Source organism: Aquarana catesbeiana, linkage group LG06, assembly GCF_042186555.1.
Source record: "Aquarana catesbeiana isolate 2022-GZ linkage group LG06, ASM4218655v1, whole genome shotgun sequence".
NCBI classification, from domain to species: Eukaryota; Metazoa; Chordata; class Amphibia; order Anura; family Ranidae; genus Aquarana; species Aquarana catesbeiana.
Window position 1 is genome coordinate 100,658,635 of NC_133329.1, and position 15,863 is coordinate 100,674,497.

General features: G+C 46.7%; 1 protein-coding gene and 1 long non-coding RNA gene across 3 annotated transcripts in view; one reads left to right on the top strand and one right to left on the bottom strand.

Annotated features, from left to right (window-relative positions):
• The window catches only part of LOC141147664 (uncharacterized), a 112,535-nt gene that overhangs the window by 83,537 nt on the left and 13,135 nt on the right, over positions 1-15,863 (bottom strand). The gene's annotated exons all lie outside the window — the stretch shown is intronic.
• On the top strand, positions 3,244-6,369 carry LOC141148788 (ras-related protein Rap-2c-like). The gene has a single exon (XM_073636532.1). The coding sequence runs from the start codon at positions 3,838-3,840 to the stop codon at positions 4,477-4,479; it is 642 nt and encodes a 213-aa protein (XP_073492633.1). The 5' UTR covers positions 3,244-3,837; the 3' UTR covers positions 4,480-6,369.

Sequence of the window (15,863 nt, forward strand, 5' to 3'; positions counted from 1 at the left end):
CCCCACCCAAAAGCACCTTGTCGGCATGTTGATGAGGACAAGGTCCTCTTCCCGACAACCCTGGCCATTGGTTGTCGGGGTCTGTGGGTGGGGGGGCTTATCGGAATCCGGGAGCCCCGTTTAATAAGGGGGCTCCCAGATCCCGGCCCCCCGCCCTATGTGAACGAGTATGGGGTACATCGTACCCCTACCCATTCACCTGGGGGAAAAAAGTGTCAATAAATAATAATAATAAACACACTAGACAGGTTTTTAAAGTAATTTATTAGGCAGCTCCGTGGGTCTTCTTCCGACATCAGGGGTCTCTTTCGACTTCTCCACTCTCTCCGGTTCTTCTCCCACTCTCTGGTTCTTCTCCCGCTCTCCAGCTTCTTCTCCCACTCTCTGGTTCTTCTCCCGCTCTCCGGCTTCTTCTCCCGGTGTCTGGTTCTTCTCCAGCTCTCCGGTTCTTCTGCCAGGCTCCTCCGCTATCTTCTGCTCTTTTGTCGCTCTTTTGCTAGCGGTGGCCCGGTCTTCTCCGTCGTCTTGTTCCCTCTTCCCTACTTCTGATGTTGACACAACGCGCTCTACCGCTGTAATGCTGTGTGAGCGGTGCGCAATGACTTATATAGGCATGGGGCGTGGGCACCGGGTGATGTCACCCAGTGACCCCGCCCCTTATAAAGTCACAGTCCTGGGGCAGGATGGGACTGTGCCGTCATAAGGGGCGGGGGCAATTTAGAAGGTTTTTGATAGATAAAAAATACATTTTATATACATCTTAATAGATCAGACCAAAATGAGGGACAAATGAGGAGGAATGAGGGACAGAGGGACATTGCTCCAAATCAGAGACAGCCCCTTGAAATCAGGGACAGTTGGGAGCTATGCTATTCAGCATTTCTATCTCCAGTAGATCTACATCTATTATGTAATTCAGGGGCTGCCTGATTTTATACAAATTAAATTGAAACTGGAAATTTAGTTTGTCCTCCTATTACATAGTTTTGGTAAATCTAAAGTACAGTCAGATTGTACAGTGTATGACCAGCCTAACGCTACCCTTCCCACAGAGTGACAACGCTGTTGCGGGCTTTTACTGCTGAATGAAAAGCGTTGTCACCCTACTCGCAGGATTAACAGGGAATACAACGTTATTACAGGGGGACGCAGAAAAACAAAACATCAGTGTTAGGCTGGTGTCAGATGGGCAACTCTGCCACTAGCATTTCTGCCAATGGTGATTGTAACAAATTGGCAGTGGCAGGATCGCTAAGGGGCTGTCTGTTTGTCCCTATGAAATTCCTCCCTCTGTAGCTGAGATATCACTCCCATCACCAGCGATCAAGATTCGGCAGCATTCGGGCCAGCAATAAGCGACATCTCACAGAAGTTTTCTATTGAGGGAGGGATTCCATAGAAACAGACAGGCAGGCAGACTCTTTAGTAATCCTGCCCCTGGCAATTTGTCTCTGACTTTAGCCATTCACATTAATGTAGAGTGACATCAGACACATATATGCGTTTTCTGCCTATGCATTTCAATAGGCTGCTATTCAGGTGACAAACAAGGCAAAGCAGCTCATGTATCTTTTTAAACTTCGAAAGTTTCTAATGCCGCGCACACACGGTCGGACTTTTCGTCTACAAAAGTCCTACAGCCTGTCCGACAGACTTTCGACGGACTTTTGTCGGACTTGCGGCAGACTTTCTTACGAACAGACTTGCCTACATACGATCACATAAAAGTCCGACGGATTCGTACATGATGACGTACACCGGACTAAAATAAGGAAGTTGATAGCCAGTAGCCAATAGCTGCCCTAGCGTGGGTTTTTGTCCGTCGGACTAGCACACAGACGAGCGGATTTCTGGGTCCGGCGTAGTTACGACGTAAAGATTTGAAGCATGTTTCAAATCTAAAGTCCGTCAGATTTGAGGCTGGAAAAGTCCGCTGAAAGTCCTCTGAAAGTCCGGGGAAGCCCACACACGATCGGATTGTCAGCCAGCTTTAGTCCGTCGGTGTCCGTCTGACTTTTGTAGACGAAAAGTTTGACCGTGTGTATGCGGCATAAAAGTGCGTTTTGCACATGATCTCATTTGTGCAAACCACAGTTCTTGCTTGGTGTTTGAGGTGACATTGCCAATGAAGATCACTGCAAGTGCTTCACGCATTTTAAACAAGTGCACATGTAGAATCGTAAAACTTTGTGCACGTTCACATGCTACACCAGTGTGAATGTACGCCTAATGCCGGTGAAAGACTGCGACATATACAGTGGGGAAAATAATTATTTGATCCCGTGCAGATTTTGGAAGTTTGCCCACTTACAAAGAAATGAAGGGTCTATAATTTTTATCATAGGTGTACTTTAAATGATAGAGACAGAATATCAACCAAAAATCCAGAAAAAAATCCATGATACAAATGTTATAATTTGAGTTGCAGTTCAGTGAGTAAAGTAAGTAATAAGTATTTGCCAACTTTGCCGCATTGAGGGGCCAATGGATAGGGCCATATATTGTAAAATCCTGGATGAGAACCTTCTTCCCCCAGCTAGAACACTGAAGATAGGTCCTGGATGGGTCTTCCAGCAGGACAATGACCCAAAACATACGGCTAAGGCAACAGGTGTAGCTCAAGAAGAAGCACATTAAGATCATGCCTAGCCAGTCTCCAGATCTTAATCCTATAGAAAATTTTTGGAGGGAGCTGAAAATTCAAGATGCCAAGCGACAGCCAAGAAACCTTAAGGATTTAGAGAAGATCTGTAAAGAAGAGTGGACCAAAACCCCCCCTGAGATGTGTGCAAACCTGGTAAGCAACTAGAAGATATGTCTTACCTCTGTGCTTGCCAACAAGGGTTTCTCCACCAAGTCATGTTTTGCTTGGGGATCAAATACTTATTTTACTCACTGAACTGCAACTCAATTTATAACATTTGTTTTATGCATTTTTTTCTGGATTTCTGGTTGATATTCTGTCTCTATCATGTAAAATACACCACAATGTATGTCATGTTTTTTATTTTGAGCATAGCTCCGCTGTTAGTTAAGAAAGAAGCGTTCCACCATAATCATATCGCATTTTGTTGCTTTATCTGCCAGCAACATTTCAGTGAATGTAAAGATTATTTCTTTATAAAGACATTGCAATTGCTGAGCCAGCCAGCAATATAAAAAAAAATCCTCGCTGTCCATTCTACTGTCAAGCTCCTCAGCCTTCCCCTCTCCTCTCTACCTGCTGCTACACACAATACACATGCAGCTCAAAAAAAAAAAAAAAAAGAGAAAAAAAAATTGCAGACTTGTTGGCATACAGTCTTTGCAACCGCCCATCCAGAGGAGGCTGCTTGCATGCTGATTGGTTGGAGCTGCTCCCTGGGACGCATAAAGGTGGTGGGAACAGCTCAGTTCGTTAGACAGCTCAGATTCTTGCTGGAAGGAGGAGTGCGGAGTGTGTTCCTGGCTTAGCATTGATTTCCAGTGCAGCACTGAAGGCATCTGCTCATTGAGAAGACCTTGTGATCATCTGAAGACCAGTCTGATCAACTGGAGAACTGTATGACCATTAGAAACAATCTGAGGCTTCGGATGAGAGACTGATCCTCAAAAAGTGCGATTTTCCAAATCTTCTGGAAGACATTGTGAGTAGCCAAACTTCTCTGCAGTCTAAGACCAAGCAAAACTTCTCTGCAGTCTAAGACCAAGCAAAACTTCTCTGCAGACTAAGACCAAGCAAAACTTCTCTGCAGACTAAGACCAAGCAAAACTTTTCTGCAGACTAAGACCAAGCAAACTTCTCTGCAGTCTAAGATCGAGCCCAATTTCACTGCAGATTAAGACCAAGGGGCCAGCATGTCTATCTCAGTGTCCAACCCTAGTACCGTGCGTTTGGTCTTCATGGGAGCTGCCGGTGTGGGCAAGACAGCTCTGATCCAGCGACTTCTGTGCGACCACTTTGAGCACAGGCACCGGCGCACAGTGGAAGAGGTATACTGCTTGGAGCCAGATCCAGAGCTCCTCCGGCTCCGTCTAGAGATCATGGACACCAGCGGCAGTTACTCTTTCCCAGCCATGCAGAAGCTGCGCATCCAGCAAGGGGACGCCTTCGCCCTGGTCTTCTCCCTGGCTGACCTGGAGTCTTTCCAGGAGGTCGAGCGGCTGCGGCAAGAGATCCTGAGGATCAAGGGGGAGACTGGCGTGCCTATAGTGGTGGTGGGCAACCAAACTGACCGCTTCCCAGGACTGGAATGGGAGACCGGGCAGCTGATGGCGGTGCAGGCTGCCGCCACGGCCGAGCTAGAGTGGGACTGCGGCTACGTGGAGACCTCGGCCAAGGTCAACCACAAAGTGCAGGACGTGTTTGAGGAGCTGCTCCGCAGGGTCAACCTTCCTTGTCTGTTGAGCCCCGCGCTGGAGAGGCGAAGAGCCAGCGCGCAGCCTGAGCCCAGGAAAAAGCAGCCGCGCAGGAAGCAGCAGAACTGTATACTGTCCTAGAGAGCTGCTAGACCCAAGAACTGACAATCAGGTGACGACGTTGGAGTCACTGGCTGCTCCTGAGCGTAATTCTGACGCAGGTCTTCGGGCAACTTGCAGCACTCCTGCTGTTGTGCCATAGAGAACTCTTTAGGCAATCTGGGACTTGTAGTTCCACAGCAGCTAGCAAACATCTGGTGCTGGGCATTTTCTGAGACTGCATAATGGACCTGAGAGGTGTTCAGGACTAAAATAAGACAGGCATTGTATTAGGATGGACATTGAGGTAAATGTATCTCTTCTGATGAGATGAAAGAACCGAGAATGCTGCTTTTTAGTTAGATTATTACAGATTTCAATTCCTTATTCTATCTCATCCTGAACAATGAAAAAAAAAAAAAGCCTGGGACTCAAGTGACATAAAACTGCCAGCATGCTGGTAAATCTATATCACTGATACAATAGTATTTTTGCATCCAGAAACATCTTTCTGTTTGAAAAGCAGGCATGCAAAGATGATCACATCAGTTGCTCAATTCTTTATTGTATTCTAAATAAAATGTCTTTGGTGACCTTAGAACTGAACTAAAAGGTTGGTGTTTTTCAATGTTGTTAATCTGACCATAAATGTTACAGTGTGATTGTTCAGCATGTAAGCCAAGTGCCTGCCTGAATCGTGAATAACTGACTGGCTGTTTTAGATTTGATTATTCTAATGCTAGATGATACAAAGATACAATCCCATTGTACAATATCTTTACAATCTATAAATCCATTTAATGTATAGCCAATGTGATGGGCACTCATACTAACATAGACGTTTGTCTAAAGGAGATTATATAGTTGGATTGTAATGTCTGTGATCAGAGGCTGCAAAGAGATTGTACAATTAGATTGTAATATCTATGGCTGACTACTATTCACTCTATTTGGCCAAAACACAAGATGTTGAAGGTTGCATGATATGAGATTAACCACTTGTTATTTAACGCTTGTTTTTTAATAACTGAATTCCTTAATAGATAGATTGCAGGAAATACATTTATGCTAATATATATATATATATATATATATATATATATATATATATATATATATATAGCTTCTTCAAAAATTTTTTGCACTTTTTTAAAAATAATTATATTTTATTAAATATAAAAAAGTGAAAAAACTTTCTGAAGACCCCTTGTGTAAATAATATTAATAAAAAAAAAAAAAAAAAAATATATATATATTTTTTTTTTTTTATGAACTCCCCTATTTAATTTAGCTTGGCCTACAGTTCTTGATACATGTTTGATCCATAAACCTGAAAATGCAACCTTAATAATTACATTGTGCATCATATTAAAAACCGCAAAGTGCATTAACCCTTACCAACCATCAACGTTCAGCTGCACAAGGTAGAATCTGATTGGTCGCACCTTGTGCAGTATTTTATTTATTTATTTTTTAAACTTTTTAGGTAAGACCGTATATAAAAACATCCAAAAACTGACAAGCCTTCCCACTCCAGTCTACATCCTGGTAGGGTAGGGTGTACACCCAGTTACTCCACTTGGAATTAAATTCCGCTGTACTGTAGGAAGAAAATATTTGCCTAGTGAGGGTGCAGCCAGAGATCCTTATTTTTAGATCTGGGTGTTAAAGGATAGCGACTCAAGCTTTTTCCCGATTGGGGGGTTAGATAAAAAGGCATTAAACTGTTTTTATTGTAATCTGACCAATCACTGCCATTTATGAGCTACCTGTATGCTTTTGTTAATGAAAGTCTAACTGCCAATCATATTTCACTTGGAAGCTTGCACTTTACAAAAAAAATATCCATGTCTGCAGCATTAGCATCAAAGACTGTACTTTATCAATGAAGCGCACAATTTTGGAAATAATAAAAAAAAATGTTATAACAAACTCACTGTTCTCTGTGTTATTTTTTTTTTATCATTATTATTTGTACTAGTTTGTTTCTATAGCACCATCACATTCTACATGTGTGTGTATGTATGTATAGAATGCATAATTTATTACAACACAGTTCCTCTTTAATAAATATTTACACATTAACATAAAATTTGTTACAGTGTGTTAACATGCAATGGGGGTTATTTACTAAGAGCCCTTTCACACTGGGGCGGTTTGCAGGCGCTATTGCGCTAATAATAGCGCCTGCAAACCGACCCGAAAGTGCCGCTGCTGTGTATCCAGTGTGAAAGCCCCGAGGGCTTTCACACTGGAGCGATGCGCTGGCAGGACGGTAAAAAAAGTCCTGCTAGCAGCATCTTCGGAGCGGTGAAGGAACGGAGTGTATACCGCTCCTGCCCATTGAAATCAATGGGACAGCGCGGCTATACCGCTGGCAAAGTGCCTCTGCAGAGGCGCTTTGCGGTGGTATTTAACCCTTTCTCGGCCGCTAGCGGGGGGGTAAAACCCCCCCCCTGCTAGCGGCCGAATACCGACGGTAAAACGCCGCTAATAATAGTGCCGTTTTACCGCCGACGCCGCCCCCCGCCCCAGTGTGAAAGGGCTCTAAAGGAAAATCCACTTTGCACTGAAAGTACACTTGGACGTAAAGTCGCTGTAGATCAGAGGGGGACATGAAAGAAAAATAAAAAACAGCATTTTAGCTTGCACATGATTGGATAATAAAATCAGCAGAGCTTCCCCTCATTTAAGATCTACCCCTTAGATTTAGAGTGACTGCACTGCCAAGTGCACTTGCAGTGCAAAAGTGGATTTGCCTTTCGTAAATAACCCCCAATGCACCCCTAAGCCTTGAAGTGGCCTCAAACCCAAAAACAAAAAATGTAATATATTGCAGCTTACCAATCATGAGATGTGGTGGCTGCGTTAGTTTTCTTTTTTTATGCTTTTTACCCCAGGTGATACGGCCTGTATTAGACTGCCCCCATTCTGGATAGAGCACAGGGGGGCACCTTTGGACAGCAGCATTGTCAGTCTAGGGGAAGGAAGTGTTAGCAGATTAAACACTTGTTCACATTGTGGCGATTTGTCATGCACAGCCTATGGCCGGCCATGGCACCGTTCCAAACGGTGCGACGCCAACTTTGCGGCACCGCACCGATTTGCAAAGGCAGTTCCTGCACTACCTTTGGCAATTTCGGGTGCGACTTCAAAAGACATCTGTGCTTTAAACCACACCCGAAATTGCACTGAAATGCGGCTTTGAACTTGTGCGATATCAGATGAAGTCGCATGACTTTAAAGCCGCGTACAATGTGAGCGAGGGCTTAGATGCACTAACAAATTGAACCCAAACTCCAGCTAACACTTTAAAAGCAGTTACAGCAAACAGTTTTGTTTCTTTTGGGATAAGGAAAGTTTCACACTGCTGTTTGGCCGCAGCACAGGTATAACCAAGGTTTTTGTTCAGTTAACCCGAGGTCTCCCATAGATTTTCTATTAGATTGTGCGTTTTCTGCAAGAGCACCAAGGATGCAGCATGCAGGACTTTTGCTGTGCTTTCAGAAAATGTACCAAAACATGCAATTTAATAGAAAGTTCTTACCAGTAACACACCTCTTGTATTAGAGTGCCCCCCCCCCCCACTTTGGATGAAGGAGCACAGGGGCACCTTTGGACAGCAGTATTGTCAGTCTGTGGGTAGGGGAGTGTTAGATGTACACGATTTAAAAAAACTAACAAGTTAAACTCAAACACCAGTTCATACTGCAGTTACACAAACATTTTTTCTTCTTTTGGGATAAAGGTTTTAGATAAATAAAAGATGATCATTGTAAGCACCCCAATCAGTGAGTTAATGGTTTGTCTCAACCTTTTAACCGCTTCAGCCCTGGACCATTTGGCTGGCCGAAGACCAGAGCACTTTTTGCGATTCAGCACTGCGTCGCTTTAACTGACAATTGCGCGGTTGTGCGACGTGGCTCCCAAACAAAATTTACGTCCTTTTTTTCCCACAAATAGAGCTTTCTTTTGGTGGTATTTGATCACCTCTGCGGTTTTTATTTTTTCCGCAATAAACAAAAAAAGAGCGACAATTTGTAAAAAAACGCAATATTTTTTGCTTTTTGCTATAATAAATATCCCCCAAAAATATATAAAAAAACATTCGTTTTCCTCAGTTTAGGTCGATACGTATTCTTCTGCATATTTTTGGTAAAAAAAAAATCACAATAAGCGTATATTGATTGGTTTGCGCAAAAGTTATAGCGTCTACAAGATAGGGGATAGTTTTATGGCATTTTTATTAATATATTTTTTTTTTACTAGTAATGGCGGTGATCAGCAATTTTTATCGTGACTGCGACATTATGGCGGACACGTTGGACAATTTTCACACATTTTTGGGACCATTGGCATTAATACAGCAATCAGTGCGATTAAAGATGCATTGATTACTGTAAAAAATGTCACTGGCAGTGAAGGGGTTAACACTAGGGGGCAGTGAAGGGGTTAATGTGTGTCCTAGTTTGTGTTCTAACTGAAGGGGGATGGGGACTGTGTAGGGAAAATAACAGATCGCTGTTTATACTCTGTATGAACAGACGATCTGTCAGTTCTCTGCTCAGAGAAACGGAAACTATGTGTTTACACACACAGTTCCGGGTTCTCCGTGTGCCCTGAGCGATCGCGGGTGGCTCGGGGAGCACACCCCCTAGTGGCCGCAGGGCGAAGTGACGTTACATAACGTCGTTTCGCCCAGCCCTGCCATTCTGCCGCAGTACAACTGCGGCGGCTGGTCAGCATGTGGTTAAATGGTCAGTCTGGGGGGGGAGTGTTAGATGTACTAGCAGATTTAAAAACACTAATGCCGCGTACACACGAGCGGACTTTCTATCCTACTTGGTCCGGCACACTTTCCGACGGACTTTGTCCGCCAGGTGCGCCGGACTTTAAAACGGACGGACTTGCCCACACACGCCGGGACTTTCCGGCGGGCTAAGTCCGCCCGTCTTTCCGACGGACTTTCGCCGGAGTTCCGGCGGACTTTCAGAATGAACGGCCTTGCCCACACACGGACAAGTCCGTTCATTTTGAACGTGACTCAGGTGCGACGGGACTAGAAAAGGATGTCAATCTTGCCGCTTTTATCGGCGAGATTGACACCTTACTAGCCCCGTCGCGGGGCATACCAGGCCCTTAGGTCTGGTATGGATTATAAAGGGGAACCCCGCTACGCCGAAAAAACGGCGTGGGGTCCCCCTAAAATCCATACCAGACCCCGATCCGAGCACGCAGCCTGGCCGGTCAGGAAAGGGGGTGGGGACGAGCGAGCGCCCCCCCCCCCTCCTGAACCGTACCAGGCCGCATGCCCTCAACATGGGGGTGGGTGCTTTGGGGGAGGGGGGCGCCCTGCGCCCCCCCCCCAAAGCACCTTGTCCCCATGTTGATGAGGACAAGGGCCTCTTCCCGACAACCCTGGCCGTTGGTTGTCGGGGTCTGCGGGCGGGGGCTTATCGGAATCTGGGAGCCCCCTTTAATAAGGGGGCCCCCAGATCCCGGCCCCCCACCCTATGTAAATGAGTATGGGGTACATGGTACCCCTACCCATTTACCTAGGAAAAAAGTGTAAGTAATAAAACACACTACACAGGTTTTTAAAATATTTTATTAAACAGCTCCGGGGGGGGGATCTTCCTCCGGCTTCGGGGGTCTTCTTCCGGCTTCGGGGGTCCCTCCGCTTCATCTTCTCCCGGCGTCCGGTTGGTTCTTCTCCGCTCTCTTCTCCCGGTGTTCCTGTTCTTCGGCCGGCTCCTCTGCTGTCTTCAAGTAGCTCTCTTGCCAGCAGAGGTCCGGACTTCTGGGCTTCTGGGCTTCTGGGCTTCTGGGCTTCTGGGCTTCTGGGCTTCTGGGCTTCTCTTCCCCAGATGTTGACACGACGCTCTCTCCTGCTGGACTGCTCTCCGAGGGCTGCGTTGTGACTTATATAGGTGGAGACCCCGCCCCCTTTTGATGTCATAGTCCCTGGGCATGCTGGGACTGTGACGTTTTAGGGGGCGTGGTCAACATCACCCAGTGACCACGCCCCCTAAAACGTCACAGTCCCAGCATGCCCAGGGACTGTGACATCAAAAGGGGGCGGGGTCTCCGCCTATATAAGTCACAACGCAGCCCTCGGAGAGCAGTCCAGCCGGAGAGAGCGTCGTGTCAACATCTGGAGAAGAGAAGAGAAGAAGCCCAGAAGCCCAGAAGTCCGGACCTCTGCTGGCAAGAGAGCTACCTGAAGACAGCAGAGGAGCCGGCCGAAGAACTGGAACACCGGGAGAAGAACCAACCGGACGCCGGGAGAAGATGAAGCGGAGGGACCCCCGAAGCCGGAAGAAGACCCCCGAAGCCGGAGGAAGATCCCCCCCCCGGAGCTGTTTAATAAAATATTTTAAAAACCTGTGTAGTGTGTTTTATTACTTACACTTTTTTCCTAGGTAAATGGGTAGGGGTACCATGTACCCCATACTCATTTACATAGGGTGGGGGGCCGGGATCTGGGGGCCCCCTTATTAAAGGGGGCTCCCAGATTCCGATAAGCCCCCGCCCGCAGACCCCGACAACCAACGGCCAGGGTTGTCGGGAAGAGGCCCTTGTCCTCATCAACATGGGGACAAGGTGCTTTGGGGGGGGGCGCAGGGCGCCCCCCTCCCCCAAAGCACCCACCCCCATGTTGAGGGCATGCGGCCTGGTACGGTTCAGGAGGGGGGGGGGCGCTCGCTCGTCCCCACCCCCTTTCCTGACCGGCCAGGCTGCGTGCTCGGATCGGGGTCTGGTATGGACTTTAGGGGGGACCCCACGCCGTTTTTTTCGGCGTAGGGGCTTCCCTTTATAATCCATACCAGACCTAAGGGCCTGGTATGCCCCGCGCTCGCCGCAATAGGAAAATGTGTTTTTCCTATTGCAGCGAGCGTGAGATGCAATACCCTGCCCTCGTGTTGTATCTGGTCCGTCGGACCAGCCTACACACGAGCGGGCTTTCCGTCGGACCAGCACACACACGAGCGGACTTTCCGCCCGAAACTGAGTCCGGCGGAAAGATTTAGAACTTTCTTCAAATCTAGGTCCGGCGGGCTTTTGGGAAAAAGTCCGCCGGAAAAGTCCGCCGGTGCCTACACACGGGCGGATTGTCCGGCACACTCTGGTCCGCCGGACCAAGTATGCCGGAAAGTCCGACCGTGTGTACGCGGCATAACAGGTTAAAGTTAAACTCCAGCTCACACTGCAGTTACACAAACAATTATTTTTATTTTTTGGGAAAAAAGTTATACATAAATAAATAAAAGCTGATCACCGTAAGCACCTCTGTAAGTGGTAAATGGTTTGTCTCAACCCTTTAAATGTTACATTTGCAAGAGAGCTTGTTATGTTGCAAAACAGCCTTACTGGCTGGGTCACCAGGTGAAAATAAAGAAAACAAAGCCTGAACAAAAAAAAAAAAAGGACAAATGTGCCATTTGCGAAGAAGATTTTGGCCAAACGACATAAACATTACAACACAGACAGACCACAACTGCAATTTATAGAAATATATGAACTGAAGTGTGTGCTATATCATATACAGTACATATTACGGGGGGGGGGGGCATTGAGGTTTAGGGGTTGATGGGTACTATAAATCAGAGGTCTCCAACCCCCCCCCCCCCCCCCCGGCCTGTTGATGACCAGGTAGTACAGCAGGAGGTGAGCGACGACTGAGGTCCCAACTGGGCTATCACTGACCGCAGGCCGCAGCTCCTCCCTGCCCCGCTGATAGGATGACTTCATTGGCGGGGCAGGAGACCCTGGAGAGGACACAAAGGCTGAATCCTGCCTCTGCCAAGGAAAAGGAAGGACTGTGTAGAGGAGGCAGAGAGCAAAAGGAGGCACTGTGATTAAAAAGAAGGGGGGACATGAATGCCATGGACACTGTGATTGGGGGGGGGGTTGCTGTGATATCTAGGGGCACTGTAATATAAAGGGGAACTGTAATCATTACAGTGCCCTTTTACAGTGCAGTCCCCTTTATATCACAGTGCCCCCTATACAATGCAGTCCCCGTTACACCACAGTGCCCCTTTACAGTGCAGTCCCCTTTATATCACAGTGCCCCTTTACAGTGCAGTCCCCTTTATATCACAGTGCCCCTTTACAGTGCAGTCCCCTTTTTATCACAGTGCCCCTTTACAGTGCAGTCCCCTTTATATCACAGTGCCCCTTTACAGTGCAGTCCCCTTTATATCACAGTGCCCCTTTACAGTGCAGTCCCCTTTATATCACAGTGCCCCTTTACAGTGCAGTCCCCTTTTTATCACAGTGCCCCTTTACAGTGCAGTCCCCTTTATATCACAGTTCCCCTTTACAATGCAGTCCCCGTTACATCACAGTGCCCCTTTACAGTGCAGTCCCCTTTATATCACAGTGCCCATATACAATGCAGTCCCCGTTACATCACAGTGCCCCTTTACAGTGCAGTCTATGTTACATTACTGTAAAGGGACACTGTGATGTAAAGGGGACTGCATTGAAAAGGGGAACTATAATGTAAAGGGGGGATGTGAAGAGGAACTGAGGACACTGCGGGACTGCTTTAAAGGAGGGACTGTGCTGTGAAGGGGGGCTGAGGAATATCCCGCCACCTCCCCCACGCACACGTCCCCCCACCCTGGCAGGAGAAAAGCTGCTTAAAGCGGAGCTCCACCACAAAAGGGGAAGCACAGCTTATCTGACGCCCCCCTCTTATGCTCCACATTTGGCACCTCTCGGAGGGGAGTGGGTACCTGGTTTTGACAGGTACCCGCTCCCACTTTTGGCTGAGTTTGCTGCAGCTTCACGCATGCGCAGTAGGGAACCGGCTGTGAAGTCGCAAGGCTTCACTGCTGGTTTCCCTTAGCCGAGATGGAGGTGGCAGCACCCGAGAGACAATTGAAAAATCAGCTTGGGTGAAGACACCGCTGGATTCATGGACAGATAATGCCCTAATAATAAAAGTCAGCAGCTACAAATACTGTAGCTGCTGACTTTTAATTTTTTCTGAAGGAGCCTGGAGCTCCACTTTAAACACATGCCTATACCATTTCGCACATGCATTTACAGTATCTCACAAAAGTGAGTACACCCCTCATATTTTTAAATAAATATTTTAATATATCTTTTCATGTGACAACACTGAAGAAGTTACACTTTGCTGCAATGTAAAGTAGTGAGTGTACAGCTTGTATAACAGTGTAAATTTGCTGTCCCCTCAAAATAACTCAACACACAGCCATTAATGTCTAAATCACTGGCAACAAAAGTCAGTACACCCCAAAGTGAAAACGTCCAAATTGGGCCCAAAGTGTCAATAGTTTGTGTGGCCACCATTATTTTCCAGCACTGCCTTAACCCTCTTGGGCATATAATTCACCAGAGCTTCACAGGTTGCCACTGGAGTTCTCTTCCACTCCTCCATGACGACATCACGGAGCTGGTGGATGTTGGAGACCTTGCTCTCCTCCACCTTCCGTTTGAGGATGCCCCACAGATGCTCAATAGGGTTTAGGTCTGGAGACATGCTTGGCCAGTCCATTACCTTTACCCTCAGATTCTTTAACAAAACAGTGGTCGTCTTGGAGGTGTGTTTGGGATTGTTATGTTGGAGTACTGCCCTTTGGCCCAGTCACCTTAGGGAGGGGATCATGCTCTGCTTCAGTATGTCACAGTACATGTTGGCATTCATGCTTCCCTCAATGAACTGTAGCTCCCCAGTGCCATCAGCACTCATACAGCCCCAGACCATGACACTCCCACCACCATGCTTGACTGTAGGCAAGACACACTTGTCTTTGTACTCCTCACCTGGTTGCCGTCATACACGCTTGACACCATCTGAACCAAATAAGTTTATCTTGGTCTCACCAGACCATAGGACATGGTTCCAGTAATCCATGTCTTTAGTCTGCTTGTCTTCAGCAAACTGTTTGCGGCTTTCTTGTGCATCATCTTTAGAAGAGGCTTCCTTCTGGGACGACAGCCATGCAGACCGATTTGATGCAGTGTGCGGCATATAGTCTGAGCACTGACAGGCTGACCCCCACCCCACCCCTTCAACCTCTGCAGCAATGCTGGCAGCACTTATATGTCTATTTCCCAAAGATAACCTCTGGATATGACACTGAGCACATGCACTTAACTTCATTGGTCGGCCATGGCAAGACCTGTTCTGAGTGGAACCTGTCCTGTTAAACCACTGTATGGTCTTGGCCACCATGCTGCAGCTCAGTTTCAGGGTCTTGGCAATCTTCTTATAGCCTAGGTCATCTTTATGTAGAGCAACAATTCTTTTTATTAAGATCCTAGAGTTCTTTGCCATGAGGTGCCATGTTGAACTTCCAGTGACCAGTATGAGAGAGTGAGAGTGATAACACCAAATTTAACACACCTGCTTCTCATTCACACCTGAGACCTTGTAACACTAACGAGTCACATGACATCGGGGAGGGAAAATGGCAAATTGGGCCCAATTTGGACATTTTCACTTAGGAGTGTAATCGCTTATTGCGCTTTTTTTTAACCAAAAATATGTAGAAGAATACATATCAGCCTAAACTGAGGAAAAAAATTGTTGTTTTTTTTTTTTTTAAATGGGATATTTATTATAGCAAAAAGTAAAAGATATTGTGTTTCTTTCAAAATTGTCGCTCTTCTTTTGTTTATAGAGAAAAAAATAAAAACCACAGAGGTGATCAAATACTACCAAAAGAAAACTCTATTTGTGGGGAAAAAAGGACGTAAATTTTGTTTGGGTACAGCGTCGCACGACCACGCAATTGTCAGTTAAAGCGAAGCAGTGCCGAATCGCAAAAAATGGCCAGGTCATTGAGCAGCCAAATCTTCTGGGGCTGAAGTGGTTAAAGGGATACTAAAGGTTCGGGTTTTAAATTAAAAAAAATAACAAACATGTCATACTAACCTCCACTGTGCAGCTCGTTTTGCACAGAACCTGCTCTTCTGGGGTCCCTCGGAGGCTCTTGCAGCTCCTCCATGAATCAGATAACCCCCTGGGTGAAGCGCTCTCCTGGGGGGCTACCTTGCGGGCGAGCTCCCGAGTCCAGCATTCCGCGTCCATAGACACCGAATGCAGGACTCAGCCCTGCCCCCGGTAGCGGTGTCATTGGATTTGATTGGATTTGACAGCAGCGGGAGCCAATGGCTGCGCTGCTATTAATCTATCCAATCAAGAGCCGAGAACTCCGGGCAGAGAGAGAGCACGTCCCTGTGGGACAAGTTAGAGGGTTCAGGTAAGTAAAACGGGAGGGCTGGGGGGCCAGTCACTGCCAGGTGTTTTTTCACCTTAATGCATACGATGCATTAAGGTGAAAAAACACGAACTTTTACAACCCCCTTAATGGCGGTGTGTTGAGTTATTTTGAGAGGACAGCAAATTTACACTGTTATACAAGCTGTACACTCACTACTTTACA

What these genes read in the sequence shown, in the direction of transcription:
- LOC141148788 (XM_073636532.1), top strand. Translation starts at nt 3,838, where the DNA reads ATGTCTATCTCAGTGTCCAACCCTAGTACCGTGCGTTTGGTCTTCATG.